Here is a 17,895-nt window from a genome sequence, read left to right as displayed (position 1 = left end):
TATTCTGATAGGTCTTCCTTTATACGTGACTTGTGAGTTTTGCCGCTTAATAGCTTTCAATATATTTTCTTTGTTCTGTATACTTAATGTTTCAACTGTGATATACTGGGATTTTTCTTTCCTGGTATTGTCTATCTGGTGTGCTGTGTAGTTCTTCTATCTGTATAAGTGTGCCTTTCCTTTCATCTATGATCTTATTACACATCTGGTCTTTGCCATTGACTTGTGATCTTCTCTCTCATCTTTGCCTGTATTTTGAAGATCTCGTATTTTCCTGGTGCCCCATATTTCCTCTTTCGGGTGATTTAACTTTTTCATATTCCTTGCTTAGTTGGTCTAGATCGTCTACTTTGAGTTTTGATATTCCATCTTCATTTTAATTCACTCTACTTGTAAGACTTTCCTTTTGAATTTTCTGGTTGACTTACAGGGCTTTTTCAATGCCTTCTTTATTTCAGTTTGAGTCCTCTTCGATGTTTCTGTCTCTGTTGAATTCCATTTTCAAGGCCTGGATTGTCTGTGTCCTGTCTATCAGCCTTGCGTCTGTGTTTTCTCGAATACCACTTAGGCATTTATTCTCCTCTAGTTCTTTCTGCTTAATTTCTTTGAACTGTTTCTTTGTGTCTTCTTTAAACTCCTGGAATTCTTTGTTGAAGCTGACGATTGTTCTTTGAAATTCTATGTCCTTGGGTTCATCTAGGTAATTCTCATTGGCATCAAATTCTCTAAGGCAAGTGGGCTTGGGAGAGGAGACACAGCTTGGCCTTTCATGTTGTTTGTATTTCTGAGATGAGATCAGGGCATGAGGACTTCTTTTGTGAGATCTATGTCTGATACAAGAAAGATCAAGTTGAGCCGGAAGGGAAGAGGGTCTTTTGGGTCTTGAGGCTGGAAATGATTTAGGTGGTGTGAAGTCAGGGGGATAGAGGGGACTGGGTTGATGGGCAGATGTGTGTCCTAGTGCATGCTTGGAGTGTGGTGGTAGATCTGGCTGGGAATGGCTTGGGAGTGGCCTGTGCGTCAGGGGCAGTTAGGGGGAGTCTCAGAGGAAGCCTAGGGGTTGGTTGTGGTACGGGCAGGGGTGGGCAGACTAAGCAGGGACACCGGATGTGGAACACAGGCTAGCTAGATCTTGGGGCTTAAGGAGGGTGGGAGAAGAGAGAGGGTCAGGTAGACTCATCAGACTAGACCCTGGAAAAGGATGTTTAAGCTACCTTTAACATGCTCCACCCATAAGGAAACTCTAAATATTTTTCTTTTGCATGCAAATCACAGGAAATTTTAGAACTAGAGATGTCAACCGAGGCCAACAAATTCTGACCCTCGCCTGCATTGCCCTGCTGCTTTTCACACGCGGTATTACTGAGCACTAGCTAGGCATTGGCTTATGCGTGGTCTACGGCTGCTTTCTCGTCGCGACAACAGACTGAGTAGTTGCCACAGAATCCCCCACAGCCCACAAAGCCCAAAATATTTACTGTCCTATGCATAAGAAGGCTTAGACATCTCCAGAGGGTGTGGGGACCACCACTGATGGCTCTGTTTACCCATCTGGTGTCTACCATGTGGAGACAGTAGATGGGCTGTGTCCCATCTACACTTCCAAACCTCTTTCCAACTCTCCCCAGTCCCAGGGAGCCTCTTTCCCTTCCTTCCTACTTCCTGTTCTATGGGCACTTCCCTCCCATCCTGTCCTCTTTCCTATTAACATGGGTCTTAAGAATAAAATCATTTTCAGGCCGCCTGGCTTTGCTTTCAGTATACGAAGGAAAGTCTCTGTAACAACACTCATTTTTCTCTTACAATAAATCTTGTTTTTCATGGTTATGGTCTCTCTAGAGACTCAAGAAAGTTAGCTTTGGGACTCAAGGCAGAGTAATGAGTTCTTTGTTCTAGATAGACCTTGCTTCTCTCCCAAAGCAACAACCGCCCTTGATTTAGCTGGCACAACACACAGTAACATGCTTCCCAGGAAGAAAAGAAAAATGGGTCAATTCAAATTTCCATAAATATTATTCCTTCAGTAACTAGATTAAGGGCTAAAACATTTTTCACTGAGAAGTGGGAAGTGAGATGTAGAATGCAATGTGGAAACTGGGGCCATGCTCAAGAGACAGTCACGGAAGCCACGGGAGCCACGGGAGCCACGGGAGCCACGGGAGCCATGGGAGCCACAGGAGCCACGGGAGCCAGACTCTGCTAACCAGCAGCTGCCCTGGAGTCCTCTTGGGAGGTTCGTTCCATGGAACAGGAGAAAAGGAGGACAAGTGAATGTGTTAGTCAAATTTAGGATCAGTTGTGGGTCGAGGTAGGAGAGGGGTAGCCTCAGCTCACACCGTGAGAGAGACTTCAGAGGAGTACAATGTCTGTACCCGTAAGTCTGTAAGGCCCACAGGTACTAAAAGATATATGAACCTCAGCCCCTCACACCTCAGACACCAACAACAAAACTAGTGTGTGTTCCAGAAGCCAAATGAACACTACCTTCAACAAGGACACGAACCTTCTGCCACCAAAGTGAGTAGTCCTACCCAAGGCGGGCTCTTCAGATCATTACACACTGTTTAAAGGAGGAGCTCACTGTGCACAGTCCAAGCACCTATGGTGAAGCCTGCCAGCTGAGGAGCTCTGGGCACACCCAGACAGGACTCCGCCAGCCCCTCATTCAATGGAGAGAGCGAGCATGTAAAGAAAGGATGCCTATTCCCTCTTCTTGTCAACACTACAGACTTCAAAGGAGCATCAAGAACCACCAAGCCATTAAAGAAAAAGGAAGTCACAAAAGCTCCGCAAAAATTAACAGAGGAAAAATGTCCCTGGTACAAACATGAAATTTATTTTACTCAATTCTAATTAAGACTATCAAGCAGAAATGAACAAATAATACAACCAGAAAATCGCACACATGCTAAGGAAATTAACATAAAATATGAAGGAGAAGAAAAAATTCACTATGGTCATTGTCCAGGTTTCTTCCTGTTGCTTCGATAAAGCCTCGAACAAAACCAACTTGGGGAGGAGAGGGCTTATTTCAAGGTATAGTTTACAGTCCACCATCAAGGGAGCCTGAGGCAGGAACTGAAGCGCAGGCCATGGAGAAGCAGGGCCGACTGGCTTGATCCTTGGGACTTGCTCAATTGACCTTCTTCTACAACCCAGGATTACCAGCCCATACCAATCATCAATCAAGAGCATATCTCCCAGACATGCCCACAAGCCAATCTGATGGAGACAGTTCCTCAGCTGAGGTTGTCTCTTCCCAAATGACTCTAGCTTGTGTCAAAGTGACAGACATTAGACAGAATAATTATGATCTGAGAGCAGATGACTCTCGCCTGGTCGGCTGCCCCCAACCACCAACCTGTATGAGCCTCGCATGACCTGGCATCCCAGAGATCATCTTCAGCCAAGACAGAAGGATGTACCAATCAGCTATCAGCGTCAGCCTGTGCCAGGGAGGATCTGAGGCAGCCCAGAGGGCAGGCCATAGCCACTGTCAGCTGTTCGCAGAAGTGTTGGGCATAGTAGTTCATACCTGTTTTCTCGTAGTTTTTGTCCGAATTGATCAAGAAGTCTGGTTTCCACTACAGACAAGCCTGTTGCTCCCAAGTACATCTTGGAGAAAGGACCCAGAGAGCTGCACATAAGTAACCTGGACCCCCGAGACCTCCTGTGCGTCTCCCCCACTGCCCCTCCCACGATGCACCTTTAGTAAAGTTTTGCACAGCTATATATTAGACAAGCTCTGTGCTGTGTGACTTACAATCCCACCCAAATCTATCCCAGGGACTCTCAGTTCACTGGGGTCACGTTCAGGAGCATGGGTTGGAGATGGCTTGCAGAAGCACGGGTGACTCACAGACAGCCCCAGTGTGGGTGACAGAAAGCAACATCGCCAGAGGTGCCTGCACAGCTGGCAGGGACGCCCACAGACATCTCCTCTACTCCAGCAACTGCTTGCTGCTTACAGAACCTCACAGACGGACCTGGGAAGACTCAAGCTTTCTGAGCACACTAAGCTTCAACTTCCTCAGCCCTGTGAGACCCTTTCTCCCCCGGGGGAGGGCTTCAGCTTGGAAGGACAGCAGCACGACATTCTGGGGGCCATTCTGGTGTCCATCTCCCTCCCTGCTGCGGTTACCATGGAAGAGGTCGTTAGATGATCCAGAAGATGGATTTGAACAAATATCCCAGATTGAGAAGCAAAAGGCAAACAAACAAAAACTGTGGAGAGACATGAAGAAAGCTACAGAGTGAGCACAGGAGGTCTGATATTCAGCAGTTCTGGTCAACAAAACCGAGACCGTGCAGGCCAGAAAATAACCAAATTACAAGCTGGGCGGCGGTGACGTATGCCTTTAATCCCAGAACTTGGGAGGCAGAGACAGGCGGATCTCTGTGAGTTCGAGGCCAGACTGGTCTACAAGAGCTAGTTCCAGGACAGCCAGAGCTGTTATACAGAGAAACCCTGACTTGAAAAACCAAAAGAAGAAGAAGAAGAGGAGGAGGAGGAGGAAGGAGGTGGAAGGAGGAGGAAGGAGGAAGAACCAAGTTACAAGGCATTCAGCACCAAAGAAGAGACATTTGAGAGGCTAAGGCCTCCATGCAAACGTGGGGAGGTATCTGAGCACCTAGAACAGAGAAGACCCCAGATAGGAAAAACAGGTTGACTTACCAACCATGGTTCAGTGGCCTGAGATGTGCTTCTGTGGCGTTTGATATGGAAACGATGGTGCTTGGATCACCAACAGGAAGAATAAAGCCTGAAAAACCTGACCTCTGCCAATGGAGATCAAGCAGGAGCCCGGGAAGAGGTTTTGTATTTCTGTGTGTGCCTCATCATACTCCCTGAATTTTAACTGCCATAAACATATATTACTTTAAAGTCAGAATTATGATCACTATCACACCCTTAATTATATCCAGAAGCCTCCACTTATATCCTGGTTTGCTTTCTGTGGCTTTCCCACAGTCAGTCAAGGTCTAAAATACTATGTGAAAAATTCCAGAAATAATTGATGAACTTTAAACTACACGCTGTACTAAGCAGTGTGTTAGACCTGCCCTGTCCTGCCAGAAATATGGGTTATTCTTCCATGCAGCATACCCAACTGTATGTGTGCACGACTCTTTGGTCATCTCGTCACCAAGCCATCTGTGTTTCCATGTCAAAAGCTGTGCTAGCCAGCATTTGTACTGAGGTAACCATTATTTTACTTGGTAACAGCTCCAACATCCAACACACAAGAGCAGTCATGCAGGCAACTCAGATGCAGAAAGGGGTGAGAAGTGCTTCCCTGTGTAAACAACGGAAACCGCTCCATCTAGTAAGGAAAATATATGTGCTAAGGCCGCTACAATGTACAGTAAGAACAGATCTTCTATTCACCAAATTGAAAAGGAAACGTTTTATGCCAGTTTGATGCTAGACCTCGAACTGCAAAAGCTCTGCCTACAGTGTAAAGTAAGAACAAGGAAACACGCAGTCTGCCAGTCTGCAGAAGGTTGGACACTAGCCAAGCTTTCGGGCATCGCCTGGGAGTCTTGGGTGGTGTGCCCTGTGGATAAGGCAGGGCTGGCTACACCACTTCCAGTACCAGAGAACACATGGTGCCAGGTTCTTTCTCCTCAGTGCAGTACCGCTTAGCTCCCTCTGATTCCATCCTTATCACTGAAATCCATGCATTATCTGGACTGGGAAGTACCCTGAGTGTAACTCAACATCACGGGACACTAAGAAGAGCCTGGGATTTCTCTCTGGTTGTGGTTGTTAATGCTGGTGTTTGGTTATTGATGATAGAATCACACACAAAGAAAAGCAGAATAATAGTGTAATCGCGTATGTACATTATTGTATTGTGTATATATGTATGTATGTACATATTTGTATGTGTCTCTACATACATATTTCTATGAATTTAAATATGTGTGTATTCATGTATATATTTGGGTGTATTGTACATGTGTGTGCATTTATATCCATGTATGTATTTATATGTATGTAGTTGTATATATGTGCAAGTACATATTTATATGTATGTATATTAACATGTATTTGTATGCATGTACATGTAAGTATGTGTGTGCATATTTGCATGTATGTGACAACTTTGAGCAGCAGCTGTATACTATGTGTCGTGACAGACTGGCAGCTCTGTCAATCTATGACATTTCTTAAGTATTCTTCCACCCTGTTTGAAGAGCCAATACTACTGTGTCCCACATCCTTTAATGTCACTCAAGGGTGCTGCCAAGTCAGGAAAGGAGGTCTGATGACACCAAGTCTGCATCTGGGTATGTCGCAGGTGTATAATAGATGTTCTGTTTTTCCCTTTTGCTGACACCGGGCCAGATATCAGTTTCTATAAAAAATACTGCCTTTTCAACCGAAAAAAAAAATAGGTATAACTAGAAAATAACGATTTGTTAAATCAGAAGACTTGATGAGTTTATACCCAACATGGTCAAGATGCTTACCAACATGTTCCATAGGTACAGTCATTAGAGTCCTTCCAGTACTGCTGAACTCCAAAACCATATCCAGGAAGAGCCACCATAGCTGTCCCTCAGGGTCTGCGGCTGTCTCTTAGTGTCTGTGGCTGTCCCTCAATGTCTGTGGTCATATCTCAGTGTCTGTGGCTGTCCCTCAATGTCTGTGGTCATCCCACGGTGTCTGTGGCTGCCCCTTAGTATCTGTAGCTGTTCCTCAGTGTCTGTGGCTGTCCCTTTGTGCCTGTGACTGTCCCCCAGTGTCTGTGGTCATCCCTCAGTGTCTGTGGCTGTCCCTTTGTGTCTGTGACTGTCCCCCAGTATCTGTGGTCATCCCTCAGTGTCTGATCGTCCCTTCATATCTATGGCTGTCTCTCAATGTCTGTGGCCATTCCTCAGTGTCTGTGGCTGTCCCTTTGTGCCTGTGACTGTCCCCCAGTGTCTGCAGGGGTGATTTTCAGGACTCTGTTCCCCCACAGTCACTAAAATCCATGGATGCTCAAGGTTCTTATATAAAATGGTATAGTAATCTGGAGAGATGGTTCAGTTGGTAGGAACACTTATGAAACAAGACTAAGGACCCGAGTTTGGATCCCCAAAACCCACATAAAAAGCTGTATGTGGTCATGAACAGTTCTGCAAGCCCAGTACTGTGGAAGGAAGAAGACAGAAGGATCCCTACTGGCTGCCAGACTCATCTGAGGTTCAGGAAGAAGCCTGGTCTCAAAGGTGTAGGGCAGAAAGTGATGGAGCATGACCCTCGGTATTTTAGTCTGCCCTCTCAGGCCTGTGCACACACACTCGGTAGGTAGTGGTCTCGGCAGAGGACCTACACACATTCTCCCGTCTGCTTTAAATTGAACCTAGACGGCAGGCAAGGCCTATGCAACAAAGCTCCACACATTCACTTGCACCTGCACTGCTGAGGAAATGACCAGAAAAGCCTGCGCGCGTTCAGCACAGATGCATTCTTCTGGGGTACGGCTGATCTACAGTTAGAACCCCAGATCAGACCCCAAACACCCAAATGACTCATTTTGACTGATCTCATTACAGGTGACAAGCCTGAACTAATCTTATAATTAGATGATGGCAAGGTTTATTTTTCAAATAAAATTTTACTGTCTCATCATGTTTCCAATTTTCTGTGCAAGAGTCAGCTTAAGTTTTAAGTCTTCATTTCAGAACAATTAACTTTCATGCCCATCTGCAGTGCCCCATTTGGGCTGGGCAGAGAGCTCAGCAGTGAAGAGCACTGGCTGCTCTTGCACAGGACCCGGATTCAGTTCCCAGCGCCCACGTGACCGCTGACAACTCATGTCCACCAAGCATGACCATTTTACAAACATACATGTAGGCAAATGTTTACACACACAAAAATAAAAATAAAAATTTTTCTAAAGTTTAGATTTGTTATGGTAGATCCGGGTATTCTAAAATCTGAAATTTTAAGATAATGCAGGTATACTGCCATGCACTGGGAAACCAAGCACTCAGAAAGACGGGGGGCGGGGGGGGAGTGATGGTTAGGAATGCAAGGCCAACCACAGCTACATAACAAGGTCAAAGCTAGCCTGTACTACAAGAGACCCTGGTTTGGGGGGCGGGGTGAGACTCTGGGACTATTTACCACAGGCTTTTGCAGCCGCTGATACAACGAAGTACTTTATTTACATTTACCGTGTCCCCGTATCACACACACACACCTAAAAGTGCCAGTATTTTACCACTCCCGGATCCTCCAGGCTTACATCATGAATCACTGTCTACCGTACTGTACTGTGTCACGTAGGTAATATACGACACCTGTCAACTCCAGGTGAAGAAGGGGAGATAGTTCATCACTACAGGAAGCCACCATTTCAAACAGGACTCAAAAGTGAGATGTGGGTCGAATGCACACACAAAGCTGGAGGTACACGTTCAGGAACCTAGTACATGCCAGGACAGTGAGAGTTAATGACGTACTGCATGCCTGTGTTGACGATGGGAGCTGTCTGGTGGGCTCACCACAAAGCACCAGCAGGCAACTGTCAACCGGCGGATCTGCTAATTAGTTTGGTTGTGGGACAGCCATCACATGAGATGTACGAAAGCGCTATGTTGCCACCTAAATGCATGTAGTTTTTTATTTGTTGACCATAGCTCAATACATCGGAGGGTGAAAGATCAGCTTAACGCAGGGATAGAATCCAGGTAGGTAGGTCTGGCATGCTGGGAAGACACAGAGATCCCATTCTCAACTTGCCAAGTCTCTGCACAGGAAAGTCCAGGACGTCCTTGGTCAGCACACAGGAGGGCACATGGCCAGAGCGTCCCAGAGAGCAAAGGGGACCCATTACAGCTATCAGATACTGTGGTTTGAATGTTAAGTGATCCCCCCGAAGATCCATGTGCTGCATTCTTGTTCCCGGGGCAGCACAAACTGGGAGGTGATAGGACCTTTAGGGAGATCTCTAGGTCACTTCAAGGTCAAGCTCTTTAAAAAGAAGAACAAGATTCCAGTCCCCTCTCCCACACACTCACACACACTGGATGAGCAATTTGCCTTCCCACAATGCTTCCCACGATATGTTTCCTCACTGCAGACCTATCATCAGCAGGGCCAACCAGCCATGGGCCAAATCCTCTATAAATGGGAGGTGAAATATTCCTTTTTCAGTTTATATGATTATCTCAGGGGACTTGGGGCTTTGTTACATCTATTTATTTGCTTATTTATTCGGGGGCACGTATGGGCATGCATGTCACAGTCTACATGTGGAGGTCAGAGGATAACCTGCAGGAATTGGTTCTCTCCTTCCCCTATGTGGGTCTCGGGGATCTCAAGCAAGCCATCAGGCTTGGCAGAAAGAAAGTGCCTTCACCCACGCGCCCCCACTCAAGGTATTTGTTGAAGGTAAATGAAGCATCTAAAGGAACCCGAGGGTGTGTGACATTCACCCAGATGACGGCCTCTGTGGTGGCAGTCCAAGGGGTACCAGGAAGGGTGAGGTTCCAGGTCAGTGGTTCTCAACCTTCCTAATGCTGTGATGTGACCCTTTCAGACCGTTCTTCATGTAGTGAACCCCTAACCATAAAATTATTTTGTTGCTACTTCATACCTGTAATTCTGCTATTACGGCTCTTAACGTAAATATGTGGCATGCGGGATAAAAATCTGATATGCAGTTCCGCCAGGGGTCACAACCCACAGGTTGAGAACCGCTGTTCTAGAGGCTGAGAGGAAGCTGTGTCAACATCTTCCTCCCCATGCGTCATGACCCACAGGTTGAGAATTACTGTTCTAGAGGCTGAGCCAGAAGCCAGAAGGCATGTCAACATCTTTTCTTCTAGGACCATCACACCAAAGACACTCTGCTGTGGTAAAATGCCTCCCCACGGGGTCTGAACTCACCAGAAAGAGTACAAAGCATTTGCGCAAAGTTTCTTGTGATATGAAGCCATCAGAAGAAACCACCACAGGCTTCATTTTGCTCCCTTCACTCCAGGAGAACCCTAAGGTGCCATGTTGCTGACCTCTTCAAAACTCCCGATCAAATTCCCTTCCCCACAAATAAAAACCTGAAATACAGAAAGAAGTGTTCTTACAGATATGACCATACAGACATGATGCTGGGCCGAGTCTGCTTCCCTTGGGAGAGGCTTTTGGGATGAACCAGCAGCGGTCTCCCCTGTGGGGCTGCAGGTTTGAGGACAGTAGATGGTCACAGAGTGAGCAAAAACATGTGGATGTCTGATGAGCCTGGAATCGAGCCTGCAGCTTGGGCAGGAAGCCTGTTCCAGTGTTGGTTTCTTAATCCAGAGAGGTCTTCACTGGCAAATAGCAGCCTTCAGTGGAGAACCATGCAGGGGTGATGTCACATCAAGCCAGCAATCTGGCTCCCAAAACGTCCAGAAAAAAAGACAACACGAACAAGGCTGCCTTTGTGTCTCATAGAGAAAGCGTTCTCAAATCAAGCACACGGCCTGTGCAATGGGGATTATGGCTGGGGCACAGATCCTCAGCTCACTAGCCAGCCAGTCGAGGCTCATCACAGAGCCCCAGGTCCCAGTGAGAGACTCTGCCTCAAAAAACAAGGTAGCTATCACCTAGGGAGGAATGACAGCCAAGTTTGTCCTCTGGTCTTGGTGTGCATGTGTGTGCACACACACAAGACTGTTCTGTGCCCGCCTGTACACACACACACACACACACACACACACACAAATAAACAAAATAATAAATTCTGGATTAATGAGATTGTGGGTATAAAAATAAAATGAAAGTTTTAGAAGGAAAATCTTAGGGCTATCTGTGTGACCTCTGTAATCCTAACTAAGAGGAAAATATGCAGAAACTATGAAAGTGAAAACGAACATATGACTGAAAAGTTTTAAATATTTCAAAAGACAGCAAGAACTGAGCCCAGTGAGAAGATTATTTGCAAGATAGAATGAAGTGGCTAGAAAAGTCACATCAAATGAAAACAGATGCCAAACTTCTTCCATCAAGTTGATAAAATCACTCAAGATTGTTAATATTCCAGGTCTCATGGGTGGGGAAAAATCAAATCCTTATGCAAGGCGTTAGGGTTGAGAATGATTATAACCTTTTCCCTCAACCTAATGACACTTAACAGAACTCCAACCTGGACACCCTTTGACTAGTAGCAATTCCACCCCCAGGACATCACTCTCGGAAGCAAGCACTGGTATCTAAGACCAGCAGCATCAGACACACAGAATCTGTGTCACCAGGAAGTTCCCAGCAGCAAGAAAGCGAATAAACCATGGTAATCTGCAGTGTGGACAATTACACAGTCACTGAAAGAATGGATTCAAACTTATCACCAACTGTGACAAGGGACTAGTCACTACACATCACACTTTATAGGGAGCCACCGAGTAAAATGTGGGTGGTAGAATCACAGCTCCATATTCCTTCAAAGAAAAGGATGTGTTTCACATGTAAGCATTCTGGTAGACTTGTGACGGTGAAGTTTGTTGTGGGACATTACACACCACTGGCAATGTCGGCTACCTATCAGCAGAGCGCAGTGGAGAAGAGGGGGTGTTTGCACATTTCCTGGATTTTGGTTATGGCGACAATTACATACTGCTTTGGGAATATTCTTAGAAGTCTGGCGGCATTGCTCTTACAGGGAACACAAAGGCTTAGCTTCTTTGCCTGCAGCTGCTGTGCAGGTGATTTCAAATGCACTTATTCAGGGTCCTGGGCATTGACAAAATTAGAGAGAAAATGATGAAACAGCTCCCCTACGGAGTCAAGACGCCACCCGGCTCCAGGCACTCAATGCACTGCCAATCAACACTCAACCACGCCACAGGGTCATGCAGAGAGAGGTGACCCATCTCCTAACTTGTTGGACAGTGCAGCCTGGGACAGGGGACCATACGAGGGGTGGCCCTCAGAAGCCAAAGTACCATCTGGCTTGTTGATCATCGCTGGCCTCTGGCCACAGCTGTCCCACTCATCTGCCTCCAGCTTTGCCAAGCTCCCCTGCTATAGTTTAGCTCTAGAATATCCGCAAAAGGTCCACGAGGTAAGGACTTCATTATGCACTGCACAAACGGAAAAAGGTAGAGCCTAGTGGGAGGTCTCATGACCTAGAAGGGAATGGTAGGTTTCAGCCCTTCCCCTTCCTTCTTCTTTTTGCTTTCTGGTTCAAAGTAAACAGGATATGCACTCCTACCACAATGTATTGCCTTGCCACAGACCTGAGAGCAATGAGCCAGGTGGTCAGGAACTGAAACCTCCACGTGGCAATCCCATATGTGCACAGACAAACACATACACATAGAGATACATATACATGCATATATATATATATATACACATCGCACACAGACAGACATATATATGTACACATTCACACATAGTCACAGACACATATACACAAGTACACACACATACATATATACACATATACATATATTCACACATACACAAATATACACACAGACACATACATATAAATATATACTTATTCATATTCTGATACAGATACACATTTACAAACACACCCACACACAAACACACATAAACATATATACACATACACACCCACATATATATATATATATGTATATATATATCGCTCTCTCTCTCACATACACACACACATACACACACATATACACGGAACTTTTAAGTTTCCTCAATTTCTCCAGTGTAATGTGTCTTTAAATTTCTCTTGAACCTTCACCTTTCAGGCATGGTTAGGGTTTCTCCTAAGGAGCAGGTGTGACGGCCTTGCCAAAGTGGGTCCCTCCACCAGCAGGCTCTCCTCCATCTCTGCGACATGGGCAGCTAAGTGTCATCTTCAGTTAGGCACTTGGTGTTTGTTGTTGCCGTTTTGCTCTGTTTTGTTTCGAGACAGGGTTTCTTTGGGCCCTGGACCACTTGGTGTGTCTAAAGTTAACTTCAAAGCCACTTCTTGGCCCCGTGACCCTGAGGCAGTCACGTCTTTCTTCTTTGTCCATTTCAGATCACTCACCACAAGGAGTCAGGACTGTATGAGGAGCAAGGCCTGAAAAGAAGCTGGCTTGATTGTGTGTCATTCCCCTGGCTAAGACAAAGGAGACACTTCATGGAAATTCCAAGGGAGGGAACTGGCCAAGGACCCTGAGCAGTAGGGAGTCCACTAGGCCCCATGAAGTGGCTTAGGACCCATGTGAAAGGGGTCGTCAGATTTAGTGCACAGTACGTGCTCAGTAAACTGAGAACTGGTTTTCTCAGTACTACTGTTTCCTCAATAGAAGGATTGCTGATATAACAATTCTTCAACAGGTCCAAACCACAGATGATCAAAGAAGTTTGAGGCAGCAATGAAGCACTCCTTTCAGAAGGTTCAGAGCAGAGTTACAGCATGAAACCCACCGTGAGGTCCATAAAAGCCAGTTATCTTGGTCACCTGTCTATAAGGAAGACCCTTCAAGGGAGCTGGGGCAAATATATTCATTACCCTTAGGGGACTGATCTCAGGAACTCCCAGGCCCCATGGTCGGACGTTCAAATCTCTTATATGTCATACAACTTGCACATAGCCCACACATGTCTTCCTGCATGCTTTAAAACCATCTTCAGGCTGCCTATGAGAACGAATGCAATGTAAATTCCATGCAAATCGTTGCTATATTGTATTATTTGAGTAATAATGACCAAGAAAATTCTATACATATTTCTGTATAAAAACAGGGTTTTCCGGAATATGTTCATTCTGTGGTGGATTGAATCCATGGCTACAGAAGCTGCTGGTGCTGAGGGCAGACTGTATAAGAAAGGCAAAGAACCCATGTTCCCTACTCACAACCACATCAACAGGCAAGCCTGTCCCAACTGGAACTAACCATTCTTTCTGTAAGGCAGAGACGACATGTGAAAATCTCTATAGACCATGTTGAATTTAAAGGCTGGAGATGCAACTCAGTGGTGGAGCACTCACCTCATTTGTACGGGGGGGAGGGATGTTCCATCCCCAGCACAAGAAAAATCAAAAGAATTTTAGAAACCCTCGTAGCTGATTAAGTATGAAGATTAAAAAGAAGCCTGTAGGATGGAAGGCCAGAAGGTAGGAGGTAAAATGTGTAAGCACTTCGTGGTGGCTCCAGTGCTCTTCTCTAGAGCCTGGAGAAATGCGAGCACACAGCCTAACACCGGGCACGACTCAGAACTGGGGGAAACCAGAACCAACCACTTATAACAGCAGAAGACAACAGCATTTGAAACACAAACCACATTATTGTTTTACCTGTTCAACTTAACTCCTGAAACGAAATGCAGGGGATGTGTATTTTAATATAAATGCTTTTTCTGCTGTCTCCAATTAGTGTTTTCTTTTTAAGGCTTATTATAAAAAGGCAGTTCTCTTTGCAAACCCTGGGGAAATTCAGCTAAGGCTCAGAGGAGGTGGGGGAGGCTCAGGAAAGAGTCAGGAAGCCTAATTCACCAGTCTGCCACCTGTAGGCTGGTTCCAGCAGGCTGAAACTCAGTACCCACTAGACAGACATGAAAACAATGCATATTAAGTATTGCTAAAAACCGAGCAACAGATGTGTGGAGACTATATATAGGGGCGGGATTGGACCACGGCTCCCTAGAGGCGGCCGCCCACCTCCTCTCATCGATCTGAACACTGGGAGCTGTGACCACACGTTCTGTCATCCTGGTTAGCTCTCCAAGATGAGCCCCCACCCCCACCCCGTCTGAAAGAAGCTTTGAAAATTAATACCCCCATTAGGATGAACAGCCACACCTGTATCGATCCTTGTTTCAAGGGTAGTTTTGCTAGGATCTCATTTTAAACCAGACAAGGAACTTGCAAGAACAAAGGCCATTACAACCAAAATAGATTTAAAAAAAAAAAGGAAGACCTTTTTTTTTTTCTAAAATTACAAAAGTTAAGAACAAACAGAGATCATTAATTCCAAAGGCTTGGTTTAGGTCTGTGTACGCGAAATTTAAACGCATAGTGTTCGCTGGAAGCCTGTGCACCATCGACCAAATGTAGTTACAGATGTCAAGAGTTCTCGAAACAAGTGCCCGTCTTTATAAATACCCGTGCCGCATTCATCTCCTAATTCCCATGTGCCCGTTCTTTATTAACATAGAAAATAAGCAACTTTTATCAAAACGCTATAAAATACCTAAATAAATAAATAAATCCTCTCGGCCCCATGGTTTCTTTAATAAATGTTTCCTAGGGGAAGATCTGAGAGTCAAGAACCTGAAAATCAGTCTAGAGTTCAAAAAGCACACTCCTGGCTCCCAGTCGCCAGCCGGTCCAGCAGGATCATTCCGGGATTACGAAAGAAACAAGACGTCTCCGTGTCTGGGAGGTGAGTGATCAGAGCGGGACCGGCGGTTCTCCCCTGGACTGACCCGCAACCGAACGCAAGGCACCGCACGCCCCCGGCGAAAACCGCAGCGAAAGGAGCCGCTCACAGCAGGCTCAGCACCCGGGCTCGGGCGCCCCCGCGCCGCGCCGCCTCGGTCACGGTCGCCCGCTGCCCGGGTCGGTCACTGGTGAGCAGAGCTCCCAGCAGCTGCCCCAGACAGGGACTCGCCACCGACCGCCACCCGCCAGGTGGCGAAAGGAGGGCGTCTGGCTCCTTTCCCCTCCGAAAAGTAACTCCGGGCGCAGCGCATTGGAGCGGCAGTGCGACTAGCGACGGTCCCCGGAGTTCCCCTGCCCGGGACTTGGAAACTGCACCCGAGTCACGGCTGCCAGACCCTGGCGTCCGCGACCCCAGTCGGCGCGGGCCGCGTCCCCGTCACTGCAGCTCCGGGTCCCGGCCAGAGCCACCGCCGCAGACACTCACCGAGAAGCCGGCCCAGAAAGGGCAGGAGTGGCGCACGCGGGCCGAGGTGGTGAGCGCCAGCGCCGCGAAGCTCACGGCCACGATGAGGCATCCGAGCGCCATCTGCGTGGCCCCGAGAGCCAGCACGATGCGGGAACGGCCCGGGCACTCGCGCAAACGGGACAGGCTGTGGGGCAGCGCGTGCGGGCGCGGTGTGCGGGGGCCGCCGGCCGGAGACATCGCGCCCCGCAAGCTCTCTCCGCGCTGCGCTCCTTACAGAGGCGCCGAGGCAAGTTGAGCCGGCTGCGGGGACCGCCTCCCCGTGGACAGCAGAGGCTGCGACGCGCGGTCACCGCGAGCCGGCCGGGCCGGCCAGAAAGCCGGGCTCCCGCAGCCCGCGCCGATGCCCGCGCCCATGCCACCGCCACTGCGCAGGGCCCGCCGGCCGCGCTGCGCCCTCTCCCGCTCGTCCGCCCGCCCGCGCGCTCACCCGGCCGGGCGCGGGCGCGAGCCTCCGTGCCGGGCGCGTGCCGCCGCGGGCTTCGGGAGCGAGCCTAGCCGCTGCGCGCTGGGCCCGGGAGGGAGCGGGAGCCGGAGTGGGGACCAGGCGCGGAGTCGAGAGCGGGAGAAGTCGCAGGTGTGTCCTCCGCGCTGGCGCCTCCTCCCGGTCGGTGGAGGATCTCGAGGAGAGAGCGGACCGAGTCTCCTCAAGGGCAAGGGTAGCGAGCCGGCTCCTCCAGGAGCCTTTGGAGGAGGCGTGGGAGCCGGGCTGCAGGACCTATGGCGCTGAGGACCAGGAGCCCTGGGACATACGTTTCCTGCTCTGAGCCCCAGACGTGGCGATCTCGAGCCCCTCTGCAGGGCAGAAACCAAGATAAGCCTGGACGCTTTCTTGCAGTTCCAGAATTTCCCTAGTAGCCACCTATTCCAGGGCACGCAGTTGCCTTCTATCCACCTTTCCTTCGCGGGGCTTTTTATAAAACAAGTCCCAAGTTTGAGCTTTAAGACAATATACAAGGCGAATGTAAATGAACACAGTAACAACCTAGTAAGTCTCCTATACTCCCTTTGGCCAACAGTTTTAAAAACGACTGGCTTCCTTGGAATGGCAAGGAACCTGGAAATAATGGTCGTAATGGCTTTGTGACCCTGTTGATGGGACAACTTTAAACCTATTCGTGTTGAAAGAGCCCTAAGGTGTTAGGAGTGTGAAGGCTTGACCGAAAATTAGGAAGCCAAGTTGAAAAGGATAAAAGGCAAAGGCCCTTCTTCCATGGCCTCTTGACAGGACTTATGGAGCCCCACCCCCACCCCCACCTCACCCCGTGCCACGGTTGGATTGGAAATACTGAATGGTGTCCTGAAAACATCTCAATTGCTGGTGCTTGAAATTTCAGCATTGGAGATATTGATTCCTTTGGGGCTTGACGAGCCTCTATTAAAATGCAAATTCCCCTTGAAGGGGCAATAGCTCAAGCCTTTATCAGCCAACACCTTACCAGGGCTGGGATTTATTTTCCAATTTAACTGGATGGGCAAGGGATGAAGAGAGAGGATGGGAATCCCAGGATAAAGTGGCTGACCTCAAAATACTGGCCTGTGACCAAGTGCTGCCATCTCTCCCGGTTCTTTGTAAAACGAATAAGGCTCTGGCCAGGTGTTTAGAGCGCCCTAGTACAAATTCCAATTTCCTTGGAGGTATTTTCTATCCAGAAGTTCCCAAGGCAGCGTTTTTGTCAGTGCTTGAAACAATATCAAAGCGCGATACTGGGCTGCCCTCACCTCCCTCATCGGTTCATGCATTCTTCTGAAAACCGGTTCCAACTAGGGCTCTAAGCTGAGGCCTTCAGTTTAAGGCTCTTAGGGGAGGATACCTCAGTGAACAAAACAGAGAAATAATCAGCATAGCAAATGAGCTAATTATTTAGCTTATCTACATTGTATACTAGTCAAAATTATTTTAACCCCTCCTGTTTGCCAGAGAGAAGATTTGAAACAAGTAGAAGCAGACAAGCCTGCCCCGCCCCCACCGACTTTTGATCTCCTGGGACTTTTGTCAGCGCACAGATAATTGCTCCAAAGCCAGTTGCATCTGGGTTCAGT

The 17,895-nt window shown here is 47.7% G+C and overlaps 1 protein-coding gene across 1 annotated transcript in view; it reads right to left on the bottom strand.

The window, feature by feature from the left end:
* Entrep2 (endosomal transmembrane epsin interactor 2) overlaps positions 1 to 16,214 on the bottom strand; it is a 409,195-nt gene extending 392,981 nt beyond the window's left edge. The window contains exon 1 of the mRNA XM_085682675.2: positions 15,814 to 16,214. Coding sequence (XP_085538801.2) covers positions 15,814 to 16,032 — 219 coding nt within the window. The 5' untranslated portion in view covers positions 16,033 to 16,214. The remainder of the gene's footprint in view (positions 1 to 15,813) is intronic.
* Positions 16,215 to 17,895: the final 1,681 nt, after the last annotated feature.

This window comes from Myodes glareolus, chromosome 24 (assembly GCF_982192425.1).
Source record: "Myodes glareolus chromosome 24, mMyoGla1.1, whole genome shotgun sequence".
In the NCBI taxonomy this organism is placed as follows: Eukaryota; Metazoa; Chordata; class Mammalia; order Rodentia; family Cricetidae; genus Myodes; species Myodes glareolus.
Note: the sequence above shows the minus strand (reverse complement) of the source record. Positions and strands in the feature narration are given on the sequence as shown.